General features: G+C 45.9%; 2 protein-coding genes across 2 annotated transcripts; one reads left to right on the plus strand and one right to left on the minus strand.

The window, feature by feature from the left end:
• Window positions 1-7,486: 7,486 nt before the first annotated feature.
• LOC124687327 (E3 ubiquitin-protein ligase EL5-like) lies at window positions 7,487-8,421 on the minus strand. Its single transcript, XM_047221121.1, has one exon. It carries the CDS (start codon window positions 8,372-8,374, stop codon window positions 7,589-7,591), a length of 786 nt encoding a protein of 261 aa, XP_047077077.1. The 5' UTR covers window positions 8,375-8,421; the 3' UTR covers window positions 7,487-7,588.
• A 13,311-nt stretch (window positions 8,422-21,732) lies between these two features.
• LOC124689108 (DNA repair protein XRCC3 homolog) lies at window positions 21,733-22,611 on the plus strand. The gene has a single exon (XM_047222701.1). The coding sequence runs from the start codon at window positions 21,733-21,735 to the stop codon at window positions 22,609-22,611; it is 879 nt and encodes a 292-aa protein (XP_047078657.1).
• The last annotated feature ends 5,377 nt before the right edge of the window (window positions 22,612-27,988 follow it).

The following is a 27,988-nucleotide window of genomic DNA, read 5'->3' on the forward strand; positions in this document are numbered from 1 at the left end:
CTAGCAAGGTTGTTTGAAGCAAACACAAGTATGAACCGATACAGACAAAACTTACATAAGAACATATTGCAAGCATTATAAAACTCTACATTGTCTTCCTTGTTGCTCAAACACTTCTACTAGAAAATATCTAGACCTTAGAGAGACCAATCATGAAAACCAGTTTCAACAAGCTCTACGGTATTTCTCCACTAATAGGTTTAAACTACATGATGCAAGAGCTTAATCATGATCTACTTGAGAGCTCAAAACAATTGCCAAGTATCAAATTATCCAAGACAATATGAAGCATTTTCTTTTTTTTCCAACCAAATAGCAATAAATGCAATAGCTTCCAACTTTTATCATTGAACATTAAAAGTAAAAAGAAGAACACAAGTGTTCATATGAAAAAGCGGAGCGTGTCTCTCTCCCAAACAAGGATTGCTAGGATCCGAATTTATTCAAACATAAACAAAAATAAAAACACACAGACGCTCCAAGTAAAGCACATAAGATGTGACCGAATAAAAATATAGTTTCAATAAAAGAACCTGATAAATTGATGAATAAGGGGATGCCTTGGGCATCCCCAAGCTTAGACGCTTGAGTCTTCTTGAAATATGCAGGGATGAACCACGGAGGCATCCCCAAGCTTAGACTTTTCACTCTTCTTGATCATATATCATCCTCCTCTCTTGACCCTTGAAAACTTCCTTCACACCAAACTTCTCATAAACTTCATTAGAGGGGTTAGTACTCAAAAAACTTTAATCCACCTTAGCCCTGTAGTGACACATTGCAAGTACTCAATAAAACATTAGCTACAGCTCTCCACGTCTAGAAAGCTCACTTAAAGTCCACAAGAGACAATGCAAAAAACAGAGACAAAATCTGTCAAAACAGAACAGCCAGTAAACACGAATTTTTAAGAGGTACTTCCGTTGCTCAAATCAGAAAACTCAAAACTAATGAAAGTTGCGTACATATCTGAGGATCACTCACGTAAATTGACAGATTTTTCTGAGTTACCTACAGATAATCATACCCAGATTCATGATAGCAAGAAATCTGTTTCTGCGCAGAAATCCAAATCTAGCATCTACTTTCTATTAGAGACTTTACTTGGCACAACATTGCAATAAAATAAAGATAAGGAGAGGTTGATACAGTAGTAACAACTTCCAAAACACAACAAAACAGTAGCAAAATAAACACATGGGTTATCTCCCAAGAAGTTCTTTCTTTATAGCCATTAAGATAGGCTCAGCAGTTTTAATGATGCACTCGCAAGAAATAAGAGTTGAAGCAAAAGAGAGCATCAAGAAGCAAATTCAAAACACATTTAAGTCTAACCCACTTCCTATGCATAGGAATCTTGTACACAAATAAATTCATGAAGAACAAAGTGACAAGCATAAGAAGATAAAACAAAAGTAACTTCAAAAGTTTCAGCATATAGAGAGGTGTTTTAGTACCATGAAAATTTCTACAACCATATTTTCCTCTCTCATAATAATTTTCAGTAGCTTCATGGATAAATTCAACAATATAACTATCACATAAAGCATGCTTTTCATGATCCATAAACACATAATTTTTATCAAGCTCAGAAATAATAGGATTAAAACTTTCAAACTCACTTTTATCAATAATGTAACAAGATGATTGATCAATCTCAAAAGATATGGGACTCATAGATAAAGTCAAGAACTCTCCAATCTCATTTTCATTAGTAGTACAATTAATATTATCAAGTAACATAGGACCATAATCTAGAGATTTATCATAAACATTTGCCAAGCAAAACTCTTTAGTACCATGCATTTCGACATCAGGGACAAACAAAGCATTATCATAAAATTTATCAAAGTAGCATGGATTATCATGAATAACATTAGCATAATTATTCTCGCAAGTTTTACTCATAGGGAATATTTCAAGAGAATCCACAAGAACATAACATTCATCCGCCTTTAGTAAGCATGGAGGACAATCAAATAGTGTAAGAGATAAAGAGTTACTCTCATTAGAAGGTTGGCATGGGTAGCTAATCCATTCTTCCTCCTTTTGTTCATCACTCTCCTCTTCTTTTTCATCCAATGAGCTTTCAGGTTCATCAATTTCATCCTCTTTTTCATCCAATGAGATTTCAGGTTCATCAATTTCTTCTTCCACTGGTTCCTGCAAATTGTGAGTGCATTCTTGTGCATTAATGAGTCTCTCTTTATAATCAATGATATAAGGATTATCACTGTAGCTTTCTATGCAAAAATTAAGGATAGAAGAGACATAATCTTTAAGGTCCTTACAAACAACACAAGTTTCATAATTTCTAGCAATGAAGGATTCGATCTCAGAAGCTCCCATAAACAAAACAAATTGTTCTACCTCTTCGAACCCAAAATGAATATAGCTATTCCAATTATAGTTCTTAATTAAAACTTCCTCACTAAAGCCACATTGAAATTTAAGATGTTTAGTATCCTGTTTAGAGCAACAGTTTATATCATGGCGTTTAAGCAAGATTTTAGCAATTGTATTCAATTTTTCTATCACAGCACTCATAACTTTTCCCGTTCTTGATTCTCTATAGTTATTATATAATACTCTATCACAGCACTCATAACTTTTCCCGTTCTTGATTCCAAATAACTTTTATGGATTTTTGGGTATATGAGGAAAATAAAACAATACAAAAAGAAACAAGGTAAAAGTAAACTAAGCAAAATAATACTAGGCAGAAATAAACTAAGCACAAATAAACTAAACAAAAGTAAACTAAGCAAAACAAAATAAAATAAAATAGAGAGAGAGGTGGAGTGTACTCCCCAGGTGAACTTATGAGTAGAGCTATGCCTCCCCGGCAACGGCGCCGTGAAAATAGTCTTGATAACCCACAAGTATAGGGGATCGCAACAGTCTTCGAGGGAAGTAAAACCCAAATTTATTGATTCGACACAAGGGGAGGTAAAGCATACTTATAAGCCTTAACAACTGAGTCGTCAATTCAGCTGCAATGGAAAAGCACTAGTAACAGAGGTGATGTGAAAGTAGCAGTAATATGGAAGCAATAGTAACAGTAACACAGCAGCAGTAATAGTAGTATGAGAGCAATGGCACCAGAAAATAGTTGATACTACTTCCAATGACATGTAGAACGAGTATATAATGATGAGAGATGGACCGGGGTTCCCAGCTATCTACACTAGTGGTAACTCTCCAATAACAAGTGTTGGGTGAACAAATTACAGTTGGGCAATTGATAGGATTGAAATAGCATTAAGACAGAACATCAAGATCATTAATCATGTAGGCATGTTTTCCATATATAGTCATACGTGCTCGCAATGAGAAACTTGTACAACATCTTTTGTCCTACCAGCCGGTGGCATCCGGGCCTCTAGGGAATCTACTGGCAATTAAGGCACTCCTTTTAATAGAGCACCGGAGCAAAGCATTAACACTCCGTGAAAACATGTGATCCTCATATCTAAGCCTTCTCCTCCAGTTGTCCCAATTTATGTCACTTTGGGGCCTTTGGTTCCGGACATAGGCATGTGCATACAACTTGTAGATACAATCTAAGCAATAAGTATAGAGCTTAAATCTAAGATCATGCCACTCGGGCCCTAGTGACAAGCATTAAACACAACAAGATTGCAGCAACAATAACTTCATAAACTTTGTAGATAGACAATCATAATGTAACAATCCATCGGATCCCGACAAACACAACACCGATTACATCAGATGAATCTCAATTATGTAAGGCATCTCATGAGATCATTGTATTGAAGTACATGGGGGAGAGATTACCAACTAGCTACAGCTAGAACCCGTAGTCCATGGGGGAACTACTCACGGAGCATGATGGAGGCGGTGGCATTGATGGAGATGGATTCCGGGGGCACTTCCCCGTCCCGGCAGGGTGCCGGAACAGAGACTTCTGTCCCCCTAATTGGAGTTTCGCGATGGTGGCGGCGCCCCTGGAGTCTTTCTGGAGTTTCGTCAATTGGTATCGCGTTTTTAGGTCCCCAGGGCTTAAATTGGCGAAGAGTCGGAGTCGGAGGGTGCTTGGGCCCCCTCACAGTAGGCCGGCGCGGCCAGGCCTGGGGCCGCGCCGCCATGTTGTGTGGTGGCCCCCTGGCCCCTCTCCGACTCTCCTTCGGTGTTCTGGATGCTTCAGGAAAAATAAGATGTTGGGTCTTCGTTTCGTCGAATTTCGAGAATATTGCCCGAACAGCCTTTCGGAACCAAAAACAACGAGAAAACAGCAACTGGCCCTTCGGCATCTTGTTAATAGGTTAGTTCCGGAAAATGCATAAAAACATTATAAAGTGCAAGCAAAACATGTAAGTATTGTCATAAAACAAACATGGAACATCAGAAATTATAGGTATGTTGGAGACGTATCAGTGCCGCAAGGCGCCGGCGCGCCCGATTCGCGCCCTTCGCGAAGCGGCCGGCACGAGGTTATCGGCACTTCTATTGGGCTTGAAAAAACGTCGGTGCTATTTGGAGCGCGCCGGTGTGAGCCCATTTTCATTGCGGGCTCCTAAAACACTATCGGAACCGCTATGGACGCGCCGGTGAAGATGCTCTAATTACTTCTTATGTTGGTTGCTACTCAAGCAAGGAGTAGTTTTTTGAGTCAATTCGTTTATGTGGTACTCTGTACGGAGAAGGACTTAGTCCAAGCATTCATCTCCAGCCCCACTGTCATGGTCCACAAGGATAACCCATGCCGACAAGTTTGCACAAGACGACGCACGAGCCTTTTTTTTTTTTGAAACACACGAGCCTTTCTTTGTCTCTGCATTCTTCTACTGAGTAGCTTTCCTGGAAAAGCAGCCACGATGAACTCACAAAAATGAGGCGGCAATGCAACCTGCATTATGTTACGGAGAACCAACCAATAGATGGTTAGAAGAGCAGTGACAACCTCATTTCACTAGAGTTTAAATCTCAGGTTTAATACTTTGGTATCTCATAAGACGGAATATTTTATAAGTGGAAGGCGATGCTCCCTTCGATAGCGAGACGTCTGTGATAACATACTCAATCTCAAAACACACCGGATCAATTTCTTGGACTCTAGCTCTCGAAAGCGTTCATAGAGATGAGTGTATATATGTATGTGTGAGCATCTATGATTGTACTATGTTTTACAAAAAAATCAAGGTAGGACGGCCACCGACCTAATGTTCTTAGGGGCTCTAATGTATTGCTGCTCCTATATTTGATAAATATTATTTATGATCCATACATGAAACTAGGATTAACCAAAGACCACAAGATTACCTCTATGAGACTATGCTTAATATTGATACCTTTATAAAATTCATTTCTCTATGTATGAAATGTGGAAGAAAAGTCATCGATATAGCGCGCTGCTCGCGTTTTTCCGCGCTCCAGCAGTCGATACAAACATGGGCGCGCTGTAAAAAATTTAGGGCGCGCTTTATGAGGAGGAGGAGGAGGAGGAGGTGGAGGAGGAGATGCTTGATGTTTGTTTTACAAAAAAATCAAGGTAGGACGGCCACCGACCTAATGTTCTTAGGGGCCCTAATGTATCTCTGCTCCTGTATTTGATAATTATTATTTATGATCCATACATGAAACTAGGATTAACCAAAGACCCCAAGATTATCTCTATGAGATTATGCTTAATATTGATACCTTCATAAGATTCATTTCTCTATGTATGAAATGTGGAAGAAAAATCGTTGATATAGTGTGCTGCTCGTGTTTTTCCGCGCTCCAGCAGTCGCTACAAACAAGGGTGTGTTGTAAAAAAAAATTAGGGTGTGCTTTAGGAGGAGGAGGAGGTGGTGGAGGAGGATATGCTTGATGTTTGTTTCACAAAAAAATCAAGGTAGGGCAGCCACCACACCTAATGTTCTTAGAGATCCTAATGTATGTCTGCTCCTGTATTTGATAATTATTATTTACGATCAAAGATCCCAAGATTACCTCTATGAGACTATGCTTAATATTGATACCTTCATAAGATTGATTTCTCTATGTATGAAATGTGGGAGAAAAATCATCGATATAGTGTGTTGCTCGTGTTTTTCTGCGCTCCAGCAGTCGCTATAAACAAGGGCGCGCTGTAAAAATTTAGGGCACGCTTTAGAAGGGGGACGAGGAGAAGGAGATGCTTGATGTGTTTGAATTTGTGTGAGCCAAATTGATGAAGATGCTTGATGTGTGTCTATTTGTGTGAGCCAAATTTGTGTTGAACTTGTCTGTGAGCCAAATTATCCTTTGCATGTGAACTATGTTATAGATTTAAATTATGTTTATTTTGGTTGAGATGTGAAGTTTTTATAGTCATTTGTGCATCAATATGTTCATATTTTTCCTAATTTCATGTGCTTGACATGCACCAGTCGGTCGCAAACGTTGTAATTTGCAGCGCTTTGTAAAATTATGCTTTCTCTTGTTTACCACGCGTTGTAATCTATTGCGTCTGGTGAAGGCCACACTCGTGCTGCGCGTTGTATCCAGTTAGAGTAAAATGCACCCGGGTGCCTAAACTTGTCACCCTTGCCCGCATCAGGTACCGTACACAAAAATACTTAATATACGGTAACTAAAGATGGATCACGGCTCGTATTGGTCACCGGGGGAGATAGAGCGTCGTATTTTGCTGACGTGGCCTACATTTGACACTATTTGTCAGCACTTACTTGCACATAGATTATTTGAATAATTAGAAACCAAGAGGACTAAAATAAAAGATTGACAAAGAGATAAGGATCCCGTCAGCACGCCTCCATGTGAGCACCGGCAACCGCTCGTGGATGGCCTCTACCTCGTGTCGGGGTCGTTGTCGACGCGCCTCCTCCTATGTGCCAGCACCGGCGGCCAACGCACATCCTCTGCCAGCATGTACTTCCTCTGCAGGCCGTCGACCTCGCGCGTCCAACTCCAGCAGCCTCGCCGCCTAGGGCACCCCCGCCTGCACTGGCGACGTCGGTGGTCCACATGGTCAGCGGGGCATCTGGTCGAGGTTGTCGTCCGCGCGAAGCTCGATTGGGGAGGCCGAGCCGCAGGACCGCCCGTCGATGCGCGGCGGAGGGAAGTCCGGCGACCAAGTCACGCGGTTTATGCGGTGGAGGCGACGGGGTTGACAGTGGGGATCCGTCGGATTTTTTAAAGGTGGGGAATTGTGGAGGGACCTCAAAGTTAAAGGATGTAGTGTGTTTGTGGAGCTTTTTGTAAAAGAAAATGTACTGTCAAAACTATCTAAGGTCTGACCATGGGTCCACCACTTGCCACATCAGCGAATACGTTGCGCTACCCCACATGGTGACCGTAGATGAGCTTTATAGCCATCTTTCGGTACCGTAGAATGTGTATTCCGTTGTATGGTGATGGAAGCGGGTTAGGGTGTCTGAGTTTGTTGATGCGCGATGTATTTTACTCATTCAGTTACAGCGCGCTAGAAACGAAATATTGCGCGCAGAAATTTGGTGCGACTGCTGGAAGCTCTTAGGGAGGTACAGCTATCGAAGAACATCAATCTCTACAAAATAATGTCCATGTGACTGTCTCGTGCCAACATGTGAATATGTAAAGAGTTGGCAATTTTGGCTCTAAACTACAGATGAGCTCTCGGGGTTGCGGAGGTGATGTTAATAATCTGCTCGGCGCCTGCTGATCCGCTGCCGCTGCCCCAGGAACAGGACGGAGTCGACCCCGACGGCCCTTGCCTCCCGAAGCTCCACAGCTTCTTAAGCGACCTCAGCCTCGGCGTCTTGGTCCCGTCGCGCGGAGTCGCCGGTGTCCTCGAATCCGGAATGTCGATCACCAGCACCGTTGCCGTGGCCAGGGCGGAGGGTCTCGGGCGGCCTCCGTCAGAGGTCACGGTGACCGCGGTGAGCGTGGCCTGGTCTGAAACCCCGATCAGCACACTCGCCGGCAGGTTCGCCGCAAAGTTCGCCGGCTCGGGCGCTACGGGAGGGAGACTCGTCGAAGCAGTCAGCGACTCGTCGTGCTTGGCGACGGTGACACGGCAGAGCGGGCAGGTGGAGTGGGATGCCAGCCACGTGTCGACGCACTGGGAGTGGAACCCGTGGCCGCACCGAGGCAAGAACCTCGCCTCCTCCCCGTCCTCGAGCTCGGACAGGCACACCGCGCACTCCACCCTGACGTCCTCCGCGGCGAAGCCCTTCGGCACCACCGCACGGTACACCGTGACCGGCAGCGACCGCAGCAGCTCAGGGTCGACGCCCTTGTCCCTGGCACCCGAAACCGCCACCACGCCACCGCTCGGCCCCGGCCGGAAGTTGGTGTTGAAGTAGTACTGGAGGTAGATGATGACGAGAGCCAAGGTCAGGAACAGCAGGAAGATGGCCGACATTGTGAGTATGGCGCCGGGCGACATAGTCGACGTGGAGGGTGCGGAGACCGCGGGCGCGACCGCCCATTCCGAGGAGGAGTCCATACGGCGGAGGAGGCGGTCTTTGGGGTAGAATCCGTTGTTAGTTCTGTGCTGTGCTGGGTGAATGTCTAAGCTCAAGATGCGCTGGACGCCGTATATATATCACCACACGGGGTGTTCGTGTTAGAGTGAGGTGGGCAGTGACGTTGACATGGATAAAAAGGGCGCCTCGATCTGTCTTGATGGCCAAGTTGCGATCTGGTGCCTGTTTGCGGAAGAAAACTGCAGCATTAGACGGGTTAACGGCGGCGTTATTTCTTTTCTTATATTCGTGGTACCAAATGAGTGGAAGATGCTGCTGCTTCAAGGACGCCAATGGTATAATTTCCATTAATAAAATACATCGGGCGTACTTAAACTTGGCAGCCTAATCTGCATCCATCACCGTACACAGGAATACGCATTCTACTGTCACTAGATACGACGGGAAGCTCATGGATGGTCACTAATGTAGAGCGGTGTATTCGCTGACGTGACGAGTAGTGGGCCCACTTGTCAGATTTTAAAGGTTTCCTAACAATGTAATATTTTACAAATAGTCCCCCTAATAACTAATCCCTTCACCCTTTTCAACCTCTAAAAATCCCTTTACCCGTGAGATGGGAAACAGTAACCTTGTCGGCGTCCAGAGTTGCCGGATGTGGGTGACCCCTCCGCCCAAGGGGGCACGATCGCCCCTTCCGCCCATCTAGCACCACCACTGTCTCGCGCTCGGTCGTCGGTGCTAGCACTGAGGATGAGGCGCGATGGCGCTGCACCGCGTGGTGGCGTACCCGACGAGGATGACGAGCTCCTCCAAGCATGCAATGCTCGGGGTACCTCGGCCGTCGGAGCTCGAGCCTCCAAGGATGCGGCCGCCGAGGAAAAATGGGAGAAGTCGTGAGCTGGAGAGGGAGGTGGTTGCGGATCCGCACCGATTACTGTCGTGCCCGCGCCAATTCTCTTCCTCCGGAAGCAACGACGGCCGCGCGTCCCTGCTGCAGCCTCCCGGGGACCTGTTCAGCGGTGCCCCCGCAGTGCCCCTGCTTCTCGATGATGACGGCGCCCCAATACTGCCATGCGCTCTCGAGACATCGGCGCCCGTGCCCTGCATCCAGGTGGAGGGATAGCTCGTCGTTTTCCTCCGAGCTGTCATGCAGGGAGGAGTAGGCGCGCCGGCGGCTAGCCCGACATGAGGCTGAGTCCATCCACGGCTACTGCCGGTGCTGGCATGAAGGAGGAGGTGCGCCGGCGGCAAGCAGCAAACGAGGCCGAGGCCATCCACGAGTTGTCGCTGGTGCTAGCACGGAGGTGGATGCAGGGGAAATCCTTATCTCTTTGTTATTTTTCAATTTATCCCTTTTATTTCTTTTCATGATTCACAAATAGTCCCTCTGGTAGGTAGGTGGCTGACATATGGGATCAAATGTAGTCCACATAAGGAATGCCCTTCAAAATGCAAGGACATTCAGAACTATTCATCTTAGTTCATATGCTTAGGTGAGACTATCGCATTACTAACTGCATTTACAGGGAAGTACAATTCATCTTCTGTACCGCTGTATCCGGCCAAATTGTTACAAAATTGCACTAGTTGAAATGATAGCTTTGAGTTTCTCATAGAAAATCTTTTAAGATACTACGAAGAGGATGTAGAGTGTCATTATGCAACTGATCTTCCAAAAATAAGTATGCAACTGATAGCCACGGGTAGTAAATTGTAGGCTGCTGAAGAAGCCAACCACAAACTGCCTCCCGCGGTGAAGAGTCAAGACGGGAACACGAGGAAGGGATTCGCACGAGACGGCCATGAGGGCATCTCCAACCGGGCGACCCAAACGGACGCGCTGGGCCGTCCGTTTTGGGCCGTTTGCGTGCCCGCCCGGACACGCGGACAGCGCCCCGCGTCCGCGTGTCCGTTTGGGTCGCACGCGGCGCCCAACGCGGCGACCCAAAGAGACGCCACGTGGTTCGTCTTCGCTGCGCGGCGCTGCGCCATGGCAGGCCTCGATGGGACAGCCATGGCGGGGAGGGTGGAACGCGCGGGAAAGATCCCGCGCGCACCAAGGTTCCCGCGCGCGAAAACGCCATTGGCGCGCGCTCGCGCCCAAGTTTCCCGCCGGACCGCCGGCTATAAAGACGGCGGCGGTCTCACCTGGACCGCATCACCGTTCTCTTCCCTCCACCTTCTCCGGCGCCATGCCGCGCACCCTTCAGTCCACATGGGCCAAGCTCTCCCTCGCCGCCCGGGCCGGGTTCCCGCGGACGGACGAGGAGGAGCGCGCGGACTCGCGGTGGGTCGCCGACGACGAGGCGCTCCGCGTCGGCTGCCGAGGCGGCGGCAAAGAAGGCCGGTGACGCGGAGATGGGGAAGCGGCGGCCGCGGAGGGCCGGCACGAGACCCGGACGGGCGGGTACGCGGCCGTGGAGGAGGGGGCGGACGCCGCGGAGGAGCCGTCGCCGCGGAGGACCTCGCGGCGGCGAACATCAACGCCGCCATCGAGGAGCGTCTCGCCGACCTCACGCGCGTGACGAAGGAGCACGAGGGCATCTGGCGGGCCGGCCGCCGCCGCTTAGGCGACCTCCTCGGCAAGAAGAACGAGCTGCTCGCTATGCGAGCAGCCCGTGACCTCATCCAGATGCCGTCGCCCGAGCGGCGCGCCGGGAGGATGCTGCGTCGGCGGAGCGCGGCCGGCAAGAGCGCATGCGCCGGCGGCGGGGCAACCACGAGGCCCGAAAGCCGGCCGCGTCCGCCCGGAGGCGCGCACCGCCGTGGAACGCGCCGCCTGCGGGGAGCTTGAGCTATGCGGGAAGCGGATGGTTCCGCCTCGGGAGGCGGAGCGCGGCGCGCGCCCGAGCTGCGCCGGCGGAAAGGAGGAGGATGATGCCCTCCGTCCAAGCTGCCGAGGCCCGCGAAGCCGCCCGCGCCGCCGACGCCCGCGCCGCCGCCGACGCGCCACCCGGCCCGTAGGAAGGCTGGAGTGGAATCCTCACGCGTACGAGCCGCCGCGTCGAGAGTGAAATCCACGGCCCCGACGGCGAGCCGGCGAGGAGTCGCCGGCGAGGCCGCCGGCCCCGTACGTATAGGATAGAAGTAGTAGCTAAAAAAAATGTAATAAGTTCTATTTAATGAAACATATTATTTATGCCTATGACACGCGGGCCAGGGGCGGACAGCGGGCGGACGCGAGCGACCAGCCTTTCGCGTCCGCGGCCACGCAAACCCGGCCAAGATTTGGGCCGGGTTTGCGTCGTTCCGGACGCCGCGGGCATCCGTTTTAGGGATGGGTCCGCGCGCTGGGCCGGGTTTTTGTCCGGCTGGACCCATCCGGACGCGCGGGCGCGGGATGGGTCGCCCGGTTGGAGATGCCCTGAGCTGGTATCAAAGATCAATTCTGCGTGTGGGTGCATCGACCCTGGTCACAGCTTGACTCGCGACGAACCCGCCTGCTCTGCTGACAGAGATAGACTGAGGTAATACTAAATTGCGTTATATCACAAGACATGTTTTGCTTTTGCTTTTGCCTTCACCATTTAGCACGTACAAAACGCCACTTTCACGTCTTTGTGCCCTTCTACTTTTCGAAGTATCAACTTGGGTTGACTGGTTTCGCAAAAAAGAAAAAAAACTTGGGTTGATTGTATATATGCAGCTCAGCTCGCTCTCGGTGCACGTTTGCAGATGAGAACCTGCTTGGAAGGATAGGTTCCCGCTCGTTTTCGGACAAGTTGACCGAATTTTATGATTTTTTTTTTGTTTACCTTATTATACCATGATAAGAAAAACCTATGGCTTGCTGTTTTGTTTTGCGTCTGCCCAAGGGTTAGGTTCAAGAACTCTGGAGAATGGCAAACAAATCACAACTAAGTTCATATGACATCACCAGCAAACCATATGTTTGCCTTCAAAAGAAAAACGGAGAATATATGTTGGGGACTTCAAAAAAATAGGCATACATTGTGTAATCAAATTATGTATGTTTGTGTGCCGTAAAAGATTCAAGTGACTGACTGAAATAATGTCATACCGTTATCCCCTTAGAGGAGGGGTGCCATTCATTTTCTCAAACAATAATAATTATTACTATCTCACACTATCTTTTGTACATGCTTGCATATGTTCCACTAAATTTTGGTGGTGATTAAAAACTATTTATCTATTACTATAACTAAAATCAAGATACGGATGTCTAGTACTCCCTCTAGCCCTAAATACTTGTCTTAGATTAAAAAACAATCAGAGAGTAAAACCTATCTAAAGCTATTTATGGCCAGAAAAGCTACATCGTCCAAATTTTGAATACTTAGCTGTGTAGATATGGTTTAATGAGATTAATATATCTTACCAATTACTCGATGGACCCGTGTTATCTCTGTTTTTTCCTTTTCCATTCATCCGCGGGGGGTGTCGTAGTAATAAAATTATCGTGTTCCTCTAAACTATTTTAGTTGTTGAATCTACAATTTGTGGACATGATTTTCCAAGATTAATATATCTAACTATTAATTTGGCGGACCCGTATTATCTCTGTTCTCCTTTTTCAATCATCCAGGTATCAACTCACCATAAGCAAAACATGTCCCCTTGTAGATATGATTTAATAAGATTAATATGTCTTACCATTAATATGTATTGTAACTGTTTTTTCCCTTTTCATCCATCCGGGGAGGTCTAACAATAAAGCCACGTTCATTCAAATTATTTTAGTTCTTGGTTCTAGAAGTTATAAATACCATTTGACGAGAATAATATATCTAAACATTAATTTGGTAGATACGTATTATCTCTTTTTTTTCCTTTTTCAAACATCCGGGAATCAATCAACTCGATCACCATGAAAATGTGTCTCCTTGCCCTACCTACTACAGTTGATCAATCTACTCTTGTGCAGTGCAGCTCACGCTACATCAAGCTATTGTCGCTGCAGGCAGGGGCCCGCTACGGGGTTGTTCCCGAGACTGTCTGAGTGTTGCAATAACTAGTTTGCTACAGTCGTCAGGGTGTTAGAATTGTAATTGTCATCTAACTCTGTCTTACTTGTAGCACACGCCTATACGTGTTGTATATGGACGTGTATGTTGTATTGGTCATGTATATATATATATATATGTGGAATGGGCTGGGATGTTAACCCAAGCACCAAAACCCTAAACCTTGTTTTTAACTTGGTATCAGAGCAAAGCGCAGCCGCCGCTGCGATCCCATCTACCGCCGCCGCCGAGAGACCTCTCCTCCGCGTGCCGCGATGACTTCCTCCCTCCAACTCTCCACCATCGTCGGATCGACCTCCTCCTCAATGGCGAGCATCTCCGCGGGGAACGTCCATGTTCCCCCGTTCAGGTTGGAGGCCGGCAACTTCAATCTGTGGAAGGGCATAGTTCTTCCCAACCTAGCCGGCGCTGGACTGCATCGCCACCTCGACGACGCTGCCGTCGTGCCTGCGAAGACGATCACCGAGGGAGACGGCGACAAGGCCGTGACGATTCCTAACCCCGGCATGACAACTGGTGGACTCAGGACCAGCGCCTCATCGGGCTGCTCCTTGGCTCTATGGAGCCCAACATTGCCAACCAGCTTATCGGTTGTCAAACCGCCGCTGCAGTCTGGACCGACGTCCATGACTTGTATGGCGCTCAGAGCCGTGCCAACGTGCGCTACATCCGTCGTCAGCTCGTAACGACGAGGAAGGAAGATCTCTCCGCTGCGGCATACATGCAGAAGATGAAGGGCTATGCAGATGCAATGGCTGCCGCCGGTGCTCCCATCACCGACGATGAACTCGTTGACTATATTGTCATTGGCCTGGGCTCTGCGTACAACCCTGTCACCGCCCCGCACTCACGTGGCTCCGCCGCATCGGTTCCCTATGCCACCTTTTACGCCGACATCCTCTCCTTCGAGTCCCTCCAAGCGCAGCGAGCGCAAAACGAAGGGTGGTCATCTTCGGTAAACGCGGCGGTGCGTCCTAACCCCACCGTTCCTAGTGGAGGATTCCCTCGCCTCAATGGTGGCGACGGACAGCAGGGGCAGCCTCGTCAGGGAGGCAACACCGGCGGTTACGGCCGCAATGATGGCGGCAGCTATGGCCGCAACGATGGCGGCGGCTACGGCCGCAACGATGGAGGCGGCTACGGTCGCAATGATGGCAGCCGCAATGGCGGCAATGGTGGAGGCTGGAACAATGGCCGCAATGGCGGCCAGCAGCAGCGTCGATGGAGGCCTAAATGCCAGATTTGTGGCAATTGGGGACACGTCGCCAAGGACCGCCGCAACCGCTTCGACGCCAACTTTCAGCCACCGCAGCGGAAGAGTGGCAATGCTGCAACAACAAACTACAACAACAATCCCTGGATCATGGACTCCGGACGACCGATCACCTCACAAACGAGCTAGCACGTCTTCGGGCATATGAGCGCTATGGTGGCAAGGACCAGGTGCAAGTAGCAAATGGTGCGAGTCTGTCAATTTCGCACATTGGTCAATCTCTTTTAGTTGGTTCATCTCTCCACCTTAAAAATATACTTCATGTGCCTAATGCCCGTCTTAGCCTTCTCTCTGTTTATCGTCTCGTTTGTGATAACCATGTGTTTGTTGAGTTTCATCGTGACTTTTTTCGTGTCAAGGACATAACCACGAGGAGGGTTCTGCTTCTCGGTAGGAGTGAAGGTGGCCTCTACCCCATCCCGTTCGGGAAGGAGTCGTCTCGTCGTGTGTCAGCTGGTGCAACTTCTCAACAGTGGCATCAACGTCTAGGTCATCCGTCCAATAATGTAGTCCACAACATTGTTAGTACAAATGAGCTTTCGTGTTCTCCGTCAAACAATAATTATTTAGTATGTGATGCTTGTCAACGTGCTAAAAGTCATCAGTTACCCTACTCATTGTCCTCTCGTGTTTCTACTGTGCCTCTTGAATTGATTCATACTGATGTCTGGGGCCCATCCAACGTTTCTTCTGGGGGTACAAATACTATGTCAGCTTTGTCGATGACTACTCTCGGTTCACCTGGATATACCTTCTTAAACATAAGTCTGATGTTGAACAAATTTTCTATGCTTTTCAGACTCATGTCGAGCGTCTTCTCAATGCTAAGATTAAAGCGGTTCAGTCTGATTGGGGTGGTGAATACCATCTCCTTCACCGATACTTTGAGCGCACAGGGGTTGTTCATCGTGTCTCGTGTCCTCACACTTCCCAACAGAATGGGGTTGCCGAGCGCAAACACCGGCACTTAGTTGAAACAGGCCTAGCACTTCTTGCCCATTCACAACTTCCTCTTCGCTATTGGGACGAAGCCCTTCTCACAGCCTGTTATCTTATTAACCGTATGCCCACTCCTGTCATCAACAAAGAAACACCACTATATCGCCTAATGCATGTTCAGCCCAACTATTCCTTTCTTCGCATCTTCGGGTGTGCTTGTTGGCCTAGTCTTCGCAAATACAACTCTCATAAGCTAGAATTCCGTTCTAAGATGTGTGTGTTTACGGGGTATAGTCCCATGCATAAGGGGTACAAGTGCTTAGATCGAACCACGGGAAGAATTTACATCTCCCGTGACGTGGTGTTTGATGAGTCGGTTTTCCCGTTTGCCACCCCTGGCGTGTCCGTTGATGTGTCCACCCTTGAACAAGCCATTCGTTTTCCGTCTGATGAACCAGTTACTAGTGAACCAGTGCGGAATTATGATCTGTCTTATTTGTCTACTGATCCATCTGTTCCAAGTGTTGTTTCTCCACAGGTGCCAGACAGCTCGCCGCTTGAGTCCGTCGATGGTGGGGCGATCGACGCCCGCGCTCATGTGCCTGCTGTGATCGACGTGCATGGCGCGCCCATGCACGCGCAGGAGATGAACAGCGCCAGCGAGCCGCTGAGCGGCATCGGCGAGCCGAGCCGGCCTCCTGCTTCGTCCGCGCCTGCTTCGAGCCAGTCCACGTCGCCTTCTGCTGCGTCTCCAGCAGCCGTGCCGTCTTCGGCTGATTCCATCGTGAACCAACATGCCATGGTAACGCGCCACCGTGACCAGACTCGCAAAGAGAAAACGTACACTGATGGTACCGTGCGGTATGATCCGCGTCGCCGGGCGTTCTTTACGGCTCCTACCTATCATCGCGAAGCCCTTCGTGAGCCTGCATGGCAATCATCGATGACTGCTGAGTTTGATGCCCTTCAACAGAATGGCACTTGGATTCTTGTCCCGCGACCGCCTGGTGTCAATATTGTGGGCAGCAAGTGGATTTTTAAAACGAAGCATCGTCTGGATGGCTCCATTGATAAGCATAAAGCGCGGTTAGTTGCGCGTGGTTTTACACAGCAGCATGGGATTGACTATGGAGATACCTTCAGCCCGGTGGTGAAGGCTGCTACTGTTCGTATTATACTGTCTCTCGCAGTTTCTCGCGGATGGTGTCTCCGGCAGGTGGATGTAGTAATGCGTTTCTGCATGGGTTCTTGGCTGAGGATGTGTATATGCAGCAGCCGCCTGGTTTCGAGGACACTCGGTATCCCTCTCATGTTTGCAAGCTTCAGCGATCCATCTATGGTCTGAAGCGATCGCCGCGAGCGTGGTATGCTCGCTTCGAGTCGACTTCTTTATCGCCTTGGTTTCTCCTCCTCTAAAGCGGATACATCCTTGTTCTTCTACTCACGCGCTGGAGTGCAGATTTTTATGCTGGTCTATGTCGATGACATTGTCATTGCTGGCTCTACTCCAGAGGTTGTTGATGTTCTGGTTCGAGCTCTTTCCAGTAATTTTCCTATCAAGGATTTGGGCCCGTTGTCATATTTTCTTGGATTGGAGGCCACTTACAATTCAGGGGGGCTAACCTTGACTCAACGGAAGTATGCACTTGATCTTCTTCATCGAGTGAACATGGAGAATTGTAACCCGGCCACCACTCCACTCTCAGTATCTGAGATTTTAGCTAGAGACACCGGTACTCCACTCAGTTCAGATGATGCTCATCGGTATCGCAGTGTAGTTGGTGGATTGCAGTATTTGACACATACCAGGCCGGATATCTCGTTCGCTGTCAACAAAGTTTGTCAGTTTTTGTCACAGCCCACGGATGTTCATTGGGAATCTGTCAAGCGAATTCTACGTTATGTCAAAGGGACACTGGAAACAGGCTTACGTTTCCACAGGTCCACATCTACTGTCATCAGTATTTTTACAGACGCTGATTGGGCTGGATGTGTTGATGATAGGCGGTCTACCAGCGGGTTTGCAGTATTTGTTGGTCCAAATCTTGTTTCTTGGAGTGCAAAGAAGCAACCTACTGTCTCGAGATCTAGTACCGAGGCAGAGTATAAAGCATTGGCTAATGGAGCTGCTGAAGCTATTTGGGTAGATTCTCTACTCAAGGAACTTGGTGTTGTTCGGCAGCGTCCTCCCATATTATGGTGTGATAATCTAGGGGCGACATACCTGACAGCGAATCCAGTTTTTCATGCTCGGATGAAACACATAGAGATTGATTTTCACTTTGTGCGAGAGCGAGTTGCTGCTGGTGACTTGGATGTCAGATTCATATCCACTCATGACCAATTGGCTGATGTGTTTACTAAGCCAACCACTAGACAGATGTTAGATAGATTCCGGTTCAATCTTAACCTTTGTTCATAGCGGTTTAGATTGAGGGGGAGTGTTAGAATTGTAATTGTCATCTAACTCTGTCTTACTTGTAGCACACGCCTATACGTGTTGTATATGGACGTGTATGTTGTATTGGTCATGTATATATATATATGTGTGGAACGGGCTGGGATGTTAACCCAAGCACCAAAACCCTAAACCTTGTTTTTAACTCAGGGTCCGCATGGCCGAGGGATGACACGTCTGCTTCCAGCGCAACTTTGGCTTGGCCGAGCGGGTTGAATGTGACAACTTGTGCTGGATTTTTGATCTTCACCCTACTTTTCGAGGCGAAGAGAGAGTATCTTGGTCATTAGACATCACTGAACCTTATAACAACGTAATCGTTTCACTGGTTTCTTGTTATGGACTACACATAGTATTTACCACCCCTTCGTCCCTCTTAGGCTGGTGCCAACGCGGGCTGGAGGGCGGGCGGTAACGCCCGCGACGGGGCGGGAGAGGGGCGGGAGGCGGGCGGGACGAGAGGGAGGGGCGCCGGCGGGGGCGCCCGGCGCTAGCGCCCGCTCCCGCCCGGGCGCGCCGCGTTGGCGGCGAGAGGGAGGCGGGAGAGGGGCGGGAGGCGGGGCGAGAGCGTTGGCACAGCAACGCGGGCGAGGCGAGAGGTAGGAGACGACCTGGCCGGGCAGTTTTTATTTTATTTTCTTTCCTTATTTTATTCTTTAAATTGCTTTATTTTATTTTCTTTCCTTATTTTATTCTTTAAATTGCTTTATTTTATTTTCTTTCCTTCTTTTAGGCTACCAAATTGATTCAAACAAACTTTGGAAAGTTTGTAATCTAACCAGTATGATTTTCGGTCACTAATGATTACTCTTTCAGTTCAAAATACAAACATAAGTACACACTTGTCATATAGGCTATTTAGAAAAACAAGAAACATAATTTGTATTTTTATTAATTATTATGTAATCGGTAAAAAAATCGAGTGAAATAACTTAATGTGGAAAAGAAATGGTGATGTGGAGGAGAGAGAAGTGAGAGTGGGGACTATAGCCCATGCATTGGCACCGTGTGGTGAGAGTGGGGTGAGAGTGGGCCAAAAGCTGACGTGGCGGGGCGGGAGCGGGGCGGTGCGTTGGCACCAGCCTTATGGTGTTGGGCTACATGCTCCAAGTCAAGAATATGTTACACCACATCCTGACGAGAACAATGTGACATGTCTATGTTTTCCTAGAAAAATGTTATAGATAACATTTTATTTACTACATAAGCCGATTGTATTTTCAATTTTTTTAGAAATCTCATAGTATCGTGCTACTACCATATGATCCTATGATACAAGACTGCTGACGAAAAAACAATAACACCTAGTATCTCGATACTGAAAACCTTGCGTGCAACACTAGTCTTCACGATCCAATATAAATTATTTTTAATGTCTTTAATACAACTAATCATCATTCAGTTTTCCCATAACCTGATAAGATATTAAATGTGGTGGTTTATGGAGTGATGTACGAAATAAGACACGTGCAGTGCATGTCTTGCCTATTGTCTAGTATCAAAAACAATATATGTATTTCAAGTATATAGAAAATTGCACCCGTGCAACACACACACCTCCACCAATACAGCACACATCTTTTTGGTTTCACTAATTTTTATTAGTTGTTTTCCTATACTAGTTTCTGTTACAAACATAAATACATGGCCATCTCCATCTTACAATGATTTCAGAAGAGCGAAATACAAAGACACTGCTCCACTATGAAAGAAATAAACAGTTGTTAAGCAGATCTACAAGCAATTACCCGCAAAAAAAAAACAGCTATATTCATCTGCCTACAAAAGATACCGTGATATCTTGCACCACGATCAGGATAAAAGTACCCATCCGTCCAACAATAAATCAACTTTATTTAGATTAGATATATCTAGTCTATCTATTAGTGTGTAAATGCATCCGTATTTAAAAAAAGTTGCGTCACTTATTTAAAATTTTGATTAAAAAAATCCACCTCCACATTGAATTGTTAAAACGGACAGCCTCTCGAATAAATTGCCAAAAGAGACCACCTCGTGGCGCCTACTACCAACCAGCGCAACGGCACATTTGCCGGCCAACAACGTCTTCATCTTCCTCTGAAGCGTGGTGGGCCATGCAGTCGTTCTCCGTGGTGGCAGGCTGACCCCTAGCGGCATGCTTACTACATTGACGTATTCACCTTGATCGGTTGAAAAGCCTGGTCGGTTCTCTAAGAGCATTTGCACCGGCCCGCCCCATAGCAACTTCAATAGTGATTTGGGGGCCGACGTTGTTTTTTCTCACACCTGCGCGCTCCAAAAATAGCTGATGTGTTTTCAAGCCTAATAAAATCGCTGGCAACCCTGCATCAGCTCCTTCGGACGAGGCTTGAATTAGGCATGACGGCGGGTGATACGTCGAATTTCGTTCGCAGGCACCGTCTGGCAGTCACTAGCCTCTAAACTCTAAACGCTACTTTTATAACCCAATTCTCTTCCCCTCCCGACCACCGCTTCATTTCTCCCATCCTCCAAAACTAGTCATTTTGGGTCACGAGTTACGTGAACCTCTTGTTTGAACGGTTCGAAAAAGGAGATTTAAAGTTTTAAAAAGTTGTTTTGTAAAATAAAGTTTTAAAAAGAAGTGAACCTAGCTCACTTGGTTAGGGAATCGGATGTGCAACCCAGCCACCCAGGCTCAAGTCCCCAGAGACGCAGATTTAGGTTCTTATTATTTCAAAAATAAAAATACTGTAGGGCTTCCCCTACCGTATTCATTTTTAAAAAATTATAGATGTAGAAATAATGTAATCTACCAACAACAAAAAAATCTCACCACGAATTTTGGGCTATAGAAAAATGGCAAAGTCCGATATCCAAAGTAGTGAACAATTCAAAATTTCAAGTTCCCAAATCTATTATTTTTTATTTTTGTTAAGCTCGGATATAAAGTTTTTTGAGTTGAGATTTTGTGTGTTGTTAGAGTACATCATTATCTATGTCTAATATTTTTTTAGAATATTTTAAAACTTCAAATTATGTTTTCAAATTTTTGAAAAATAAATTGCTCCATGACCCGAGGTCTAAAGTATATTTCTGCTATAATTCCTAGTTTTACGAAATCTCTAGAAAAAGATCGACTTTCACGAAGAGAAGGAAATTCTCTCCAAACGTGACAAGTGGCGTGATGTGGTGCCAGAAAATTTCTCGAAAATGATCTCCCTACTCGCCACATATCAAAGAAGGAAGGTGGGGATAAGGGAGGATAGATAAGGATAGTGGATGGTGGGCGTCTCAGCTTTTTCTCTTTATTTTTAGATCTGTTTTTCTAAAATAAAATATCTTTAGAACCGTAAGTTCAAATTAAGAACTGTTTTTATTTTTGAGATTCCGCCCATCATAATGTTTGAAGTTAGATTCCATGTTGATAGATTTCAAAAAATAATTATACTTCCAATATTAGTATGGTTATACTACGAGTGTCTACATAAATGTGTTGACTTGTACTTACTTCTAAGGATCGAAAGGAGTAGAAAATCCATCCCAGCCCAAACAAGCCCCATGATAAATTTCCGGCTAATGGGCCAAGCCCAGCGTGTAATTCCTGGGCGCGCCAATTCACGATGTTGGAACACCACGCGCACCAATTCGAACCCAGGTTTCCAAATCCCCAATTCCTGGGCGGCGACTTTGCCGGCGATGCGGCCTCCGGCGGCCAAGCCCCTGGTTGCCACCACCTCCTCCTCCTCCTCCTACAACCAACACGAACCTCGCCCGGAGAACCCCCTTCTCCTCCTCGCTTCCTCCCGTGCTGCCAAGCTCTCCCTCGGCTGCCCCCTCCTCGACCGCCTCCTTTCCGGTGGCCTCCCCGCCGCGTCGGTCACCGAGATTGCCGGCGAATCCGCCTCCGGGAAGACCCAGATTTGTCTCCAGCTCGCCCTCCTCGCTCCCCTCTCGCCTCTCTCCTCCTCCTCCCTCTTCCTATGCTCCGACCTCCCATTTCCCCTCCGCCGCCTCCGCCTCCTTGCCCCCAAATCGCACCCCGACCTCCTCGACCACGTCTTTGTCGCCGCAGTACACTCTCCCTCCGACCTCCTCTCCCTCCTTTCCCGCGCCCAGCACCACCTCTCCCACCCTACTCACTCCCCGCACCGCCTCCCTACCCGCGTCATCCTCCTCGACTCCATCGCCTCGCTCTTCCGCGCCGACTTCGACGCCTCGCCCGCCGACCTCAAGCGCCGGTCGGGGCTGTTCTTCAAGATATCCGCAAAACTCAAGGAGCTGGCGTACAGGCACCACTGCGTGGTCGTGGTGACCAACCAGGTGGTCGACGTGGTCGAGGGGAACACGGGCAACACCATGGCCTGGTCGTCTGGGCGGCAGGTGAGCCCCGCGCTGGGGCTTTCCTGGGCCAACTGCGTCAACACTCGGTTGTTCCTCACGCGGGAGGTGGGTAGCGACGGTGGGAGCACCAGGAGGCACATGAAGGTTGCCTTTGCGCCGCACCTGCCGGAGCGGACCTGCGAGTTTGTGATACGGAGGGACGGTGTCTTTGGAGTTGACCCCGCACAAAGGTAGGTGCTCTTGTTTGTGATTTTTCTGCCATGAGAAGGAGTTTGTCTGTGTTCGTGTTCGATCAAGATCTGATGACCTGTTCGACGGAATGAGCCTGTGAGTGATTCCATTTGAAAGGCGGTGTTAGAAGATAAATCTTCTAAACTTTAATTGTTCAATGGTTGGAAGAAATATAAATTAGCACCCTTGCAATATAATTTCTTCTCTGTAAAACATGTTTCGGGATGCGGTGTATGAGGAACATTGTGGTTTGTTATGAAGTCCTTCTGATGTTATTGACTGTAGTACTAATACACTATCAGAAGATGTGAATCATTTTTCAGTTTATATATCTGTGTCTTGCTATGCTTTAGATCATTGTGCCCGTGGAGCAATACAAATTACTAAGCAAATAAAGACGCAATATAATTTGCACTCAGCATGTAAATGTTAAATACAAGACTTTGCCAAAAGAGGTGAATAATATACCCTAGAAAATAGTTCATATTAGATTTAGAGTGAATTCCACTTGTTACCCTCTAGTTATGCGTTCGTGACACTAATTACCCCGCCAAGTAAAAATTCGTGTAGATTAAAGCATTGGAACCCCGTTTTCTAATGCGTGTCCATTAGGAAAGTTGTCAGTTGATCATTGGGATCCGAAAATATTAAGACAACGGAGAGGAATTGACCATGTGGATGAAATAAGTCATCGACATAATCGTCGATGACACGTTTCTATATTTACGCATTTTTCGCGCCACATTGGTGTATCATGCCTATCTTATCTAACAATTATAGGCAAACTGTCAAACTGAAGTCAAACAGTGTGCAAAGTCTCCTAAATTGGATATTTTGGTAGAAGTTCCACTAAATGGGGTAATATGTGTCACGAATGCACAATTACAGGGTAAAAAGTGGAATCCACTCTTAGATTTAAGCAATCAAACCAGGTGTTTGTCATTTAAAGAAAAACTGATAATTCAACACAAATTTGTGTTGTTCCTACATGACTATCCAGATCCATCATCTAAGGTTTAGCTTATAGCTTTTTGTATTATGAAAGAGAAAACATATTTAATAAAGGTTGATTGCTAACTAAGCAGTCATGTGCACTTTTATGTGTATCACAATGGGCCATATTGACTAAATTAAAATTTATTCCATCTGCAAATCAACATATAAATGAGAGAGGGTTGCAAAACTGTGTCATGAACATTCAGATTTTTTCACTCTTGGCTAATGTATTGGCCACTTTGGACAGAACACTGACAAAATTAGGAATTGTAAATGTGTTATAGATCAACTTTACCGACGGGGATTTATAAAAAAGGAGTACAGCTTCTAATTGATCTTGACTGTTCTAATTTTCTAATTTTGGCTTGATTCTATGAATAAGTCTGTACTCAAAACTTTAGCTTTAGTTTTAGTAATCCATGCCTAGAGAGGAAAAAATATATCAGTATCTTAACTTAGTTTTGTATTGATGTATGCCAGAGTCGTGAAAATGAACACATACTTATTTTTCTATAATGGTTAATTTACTTAGGAATTTTTATGTTGCGTTGGATTTTGGCCTAGGAAGACATTGGAGAAACCTTATAAAGTCTTACGTCCTTCTAGTCCGCCCTTTTACTTGTTCCTAGAACAATGGGTCCTATATTCTGGTTAAAATTTCGAATGGTTCCATCATTTGATCTCCACACAGCAAGATCAATAATGTGACCCTTTAGTCCTTTATTTGTTAGCAGGTTCCCTCTTAGGATCTTGATGATGAACCTGGTGTTTATATGTTTAAGTGGAGCTTTCCTACACTATTTCTATCAGCTTGTTAGTTCTTCTTTACATCATCGCGAAGAACTCTCAGAAAGCAACATAGATGGAGACTAGAAAGGAATTAATTCATTCAAGTCAGCCAGTGGATGGTCCATTGTAACCATACCAGAACTAACGTATACAGTCTTCTAGTTCAAGCCTCTTTTATTCAGCTTCAGCATAACAATATAACAGATGTAGATGGGACCAGGTAATATACGCTTCCAAGCTTCTTGGATTTAAATCCGCTCTCATGGGACAAGCATTTTTGTCGCCATAGTATGCCAGATTAGCATTGTGATTAACTTGGTCAGGTCCCCTCCCTCTGTTGCAAACACATCACAGTGCAGAACTGATCAAACAACAGTTTAGAGGTGAAATCGCATGAATATCAGACATCGCTTGGATCTTATTGGCACCTATGCTACGGTTAGTGCCTGGCATAGAAACGCCTCCTTTGCTTACATGTTAATGAGTCTCCAGAGGAACAACCACATGCTAGTCTTCTCCCACCTTTTTTTTTTGTTTATTAATACAATTTCTAGAAATGCCTGAATTTATTGATATACAGATGAACATTGAGGATCTCAACCTAAACCTGTCTTTCCGTCCATATTCATATCCACCAAGGCTTCAAACAGTGTTTTCCTGTTGCTTCTGCCCTAAGAAGTTCCAGGAGCTCTCAGGCTTTAGGTTGCCACCAGAATGCACACAAGCTTCATTGTAGCCTTGCAAAGAAGTCAAAAAGCTTCACCAACTACAAAGTTGGGGAAGGGTGAAAATGCCGAGATGAATGAGGGAGGCTCTGTGCTCTGTGTTGAGCCTGGCCACGAGGGTTGAAGTGGAAATAAGCATCATGAACATCTTTGGTATGTATTGTAAGGATCAGGGGATTCATCATCATCTGGTACAATGATCCACAACACTATGAGCTAGGTTTAGGCAGTGAAAATCTAGAAAAGTGAGATGATTGACTTGTCGTTGAAGATATTATCCCATTCATTTCTTGTTTGGCTGTCTCTTCGCATCATGATTCAAGACTCTGCGAGCTAAAATTGCTTCTAATAATGAAGCTGGTATACATATCCTTAGGTACACAAATTAGTAGCTTGCAAATATAGACTGGCTGCTTGTAAAGATTATTTTACAATTTGTGCCAAGTAGCGCATGTTTCAACTGCATGTTACCTGCCTGTTGGTTCCAGGCATCCAGCCGATTAAAAGCATGATACTGCAGTTTGCCAGTATATTTACATCTCATAGTCTAGTACTTCTTTCTTCATATGATGCACCACCATACCCATTTAATAGTCTGCACCCCTAATTCTTACTTGGAAACTTCTAAGATCCTGTGCTGTTGAACTCTTAGATTGTATAAGATGTGTTTCTGCCCTTTGAATACAGTTTTATGATGTGAAAAATCCTCCTGTGAAATTAGAACTGTCTAGTGCATGTTCTTCTTGCGATGTCAAAATTCTTCATCACCAGGTAATGTGGGTTTTATGCAATGCCATTATTTCTTCATCATATGTAAAGCTAAAGTACATTCTAGTGACTGGAATATTTTGCAGGTTCTTGAGTGCAACTTGCAGCACTACAGAACAGACCTGAGAATGTTGCAACCTTCATCACAGCCAGATCATCCGGTGAATTACTCCACTACTTGTATGCCGTTCCAAGTTTTCTTTCTCAATTCTTATATGAAACACATCATAAATTATTAGTACCAGAACATGCAAGTCTACATAAATGCATACATGCCATAGTCCATACTCCCTCCGGCCCTAAATAGGTGGTGTGTAAATTTAGTAAAAAACTCAATCCTTTATAAGTTTGACCAAATATATAGAAGGGATATCAACAACAACAATATTTAATAAATACATTACGAAAATATATCTTATGGTGGATCTGCTTATATTGATTTAGTATTGTAAATGCTCATATTTTTGTATATACTTAGTCAAACTTAGAAAGACATTTTTTGACCTAATTAATAGGTCACATATTCAAGGGCTTCTTTGATTCATAGGATTGGTATATGAATTGTGTAGGATTTAGATCCTATAGGAATATGTACTACACTAGTTGTTTGATTCATAGGAACATATCCTATAGGAATCTTGTAGTGCAAATCCTATAGGAATAAAACATTAGGTCCTACCTCATGGAAAAATTCCTTTGGCACAATCAAACACAACTCATCTTCGTATAGGATTTAACTAGCCATGACATCCCAATCCTATGATTTTCCTATTCCTATAATTTTCCTATCCTATGAATCAAAAGGAGCCCTCGGGGGCGGAGGGAGTAGTAGCTCACAAGTTGATACATGACATAGTCCGTGGATCTATACATCAAACCAGTGGCACAAAATAAGAAGTTTAAGCATTCAAGGTATTGAAATCCTCCAAGCACCTAGTAGGTACCATTTCTTCACCCTGGTGTCTGTAGAAATTTGGTAAAAATCACAGCACACTTGGTAAATTATCAAATTTTACAAGAGCAAATTCCCATACCACTTTGACTGAGGCTGGAGGGCAATTTTGTTTGGTATTGAATATTATGGGTCAAGTTTGTGTGGTTTGTCTTTTAGTGTTTAGGAACCGAGACTAAACTCATCCAGTAGAGGATAGAAATTAGTCTGTTTCCTATGTGAGTGTGGGGAGTCATCTGATGACTGTTCTTGAAGGCTTTACAGTTAATAGACACTGAACTGACTTTGTGTCTTCGGAACCCTCACTACACATGGTTGGAGTTGCACCACACAGCCAAATCCCAGTACCTGCCACCTACCTTTCCCATCCTTCACCTGGTCGACATTTTTGTGTGTGTTTGAAGATCATCCTTCACACAAAGCTACCAGCTTCAGCACATCATGGCCCTGCCACTGCTTAAATCTCGCCCCACTCTGTCACTGCCGGCTCTCCTTGATCTGGACACCACCATAGTTCACTGGAGTGTTACACTTTAAGGTTTCGGAAATACTTCAGCTGCAACTAAAATCAGTGAAATTAATGAAATCACTGACTTTGGTTTGCATCTTGGACAGAATCCAAATGTGACCTTGAAGTTGACTATAATCTAACCAAATCTCGAAGAATTTTGACACACAGATTGAATATTTTTTGAATTGTGATTTTACTAAAATGGCAGAAATATTTCGACCGAAAGGCCTCAGTATATACTAAATGACTGAAATGCTGATGAAATTTCTTTGAAAGTGAGAGCTCGATCTAGTTTTACTGGTTGTCTGTATATCATGTCGGAGTCAGAGGGGTAATAAAATAAGTGCACCCCATATGGTGAGAAACATGTCTAGGTTGGAGTTCTACATCATCCTGACACGTGACACTGTCAGGACCACCTTACTCGGTAAATGTGGTTGAATGTGAAACTGTGAAGGCTAAATTTTGTCCAAATAGATGATCTCTTCTACATTATTTTCTTCATTAGGTCAGAGTGGACAGATAGAACTTGCATCTGTATTAATCCCTCTGTCTCGAAGTACTCGTCGCCGATTTGTCTAGATACACATGTATCTAGACACATTTAAGTGTATAAATACATGTAAATCTAGACAAATC

The sequence above is a fragment of the Lolium rigidum genome, chromosome 2 (genome assembly GCF_022539505.1).
Source record: "Lolium rigidum isolate FL_2022 chromosome 2, APGP_CSIRO_Lrig_0.1, whole genome shotgun sequence".
Taxonomy (NCBI): Eukaryota; Viridiplantae; Streptophyta; class Magnoliopsida; order Poales; family Poaceae; genus Lolium; species Lolium rigidum.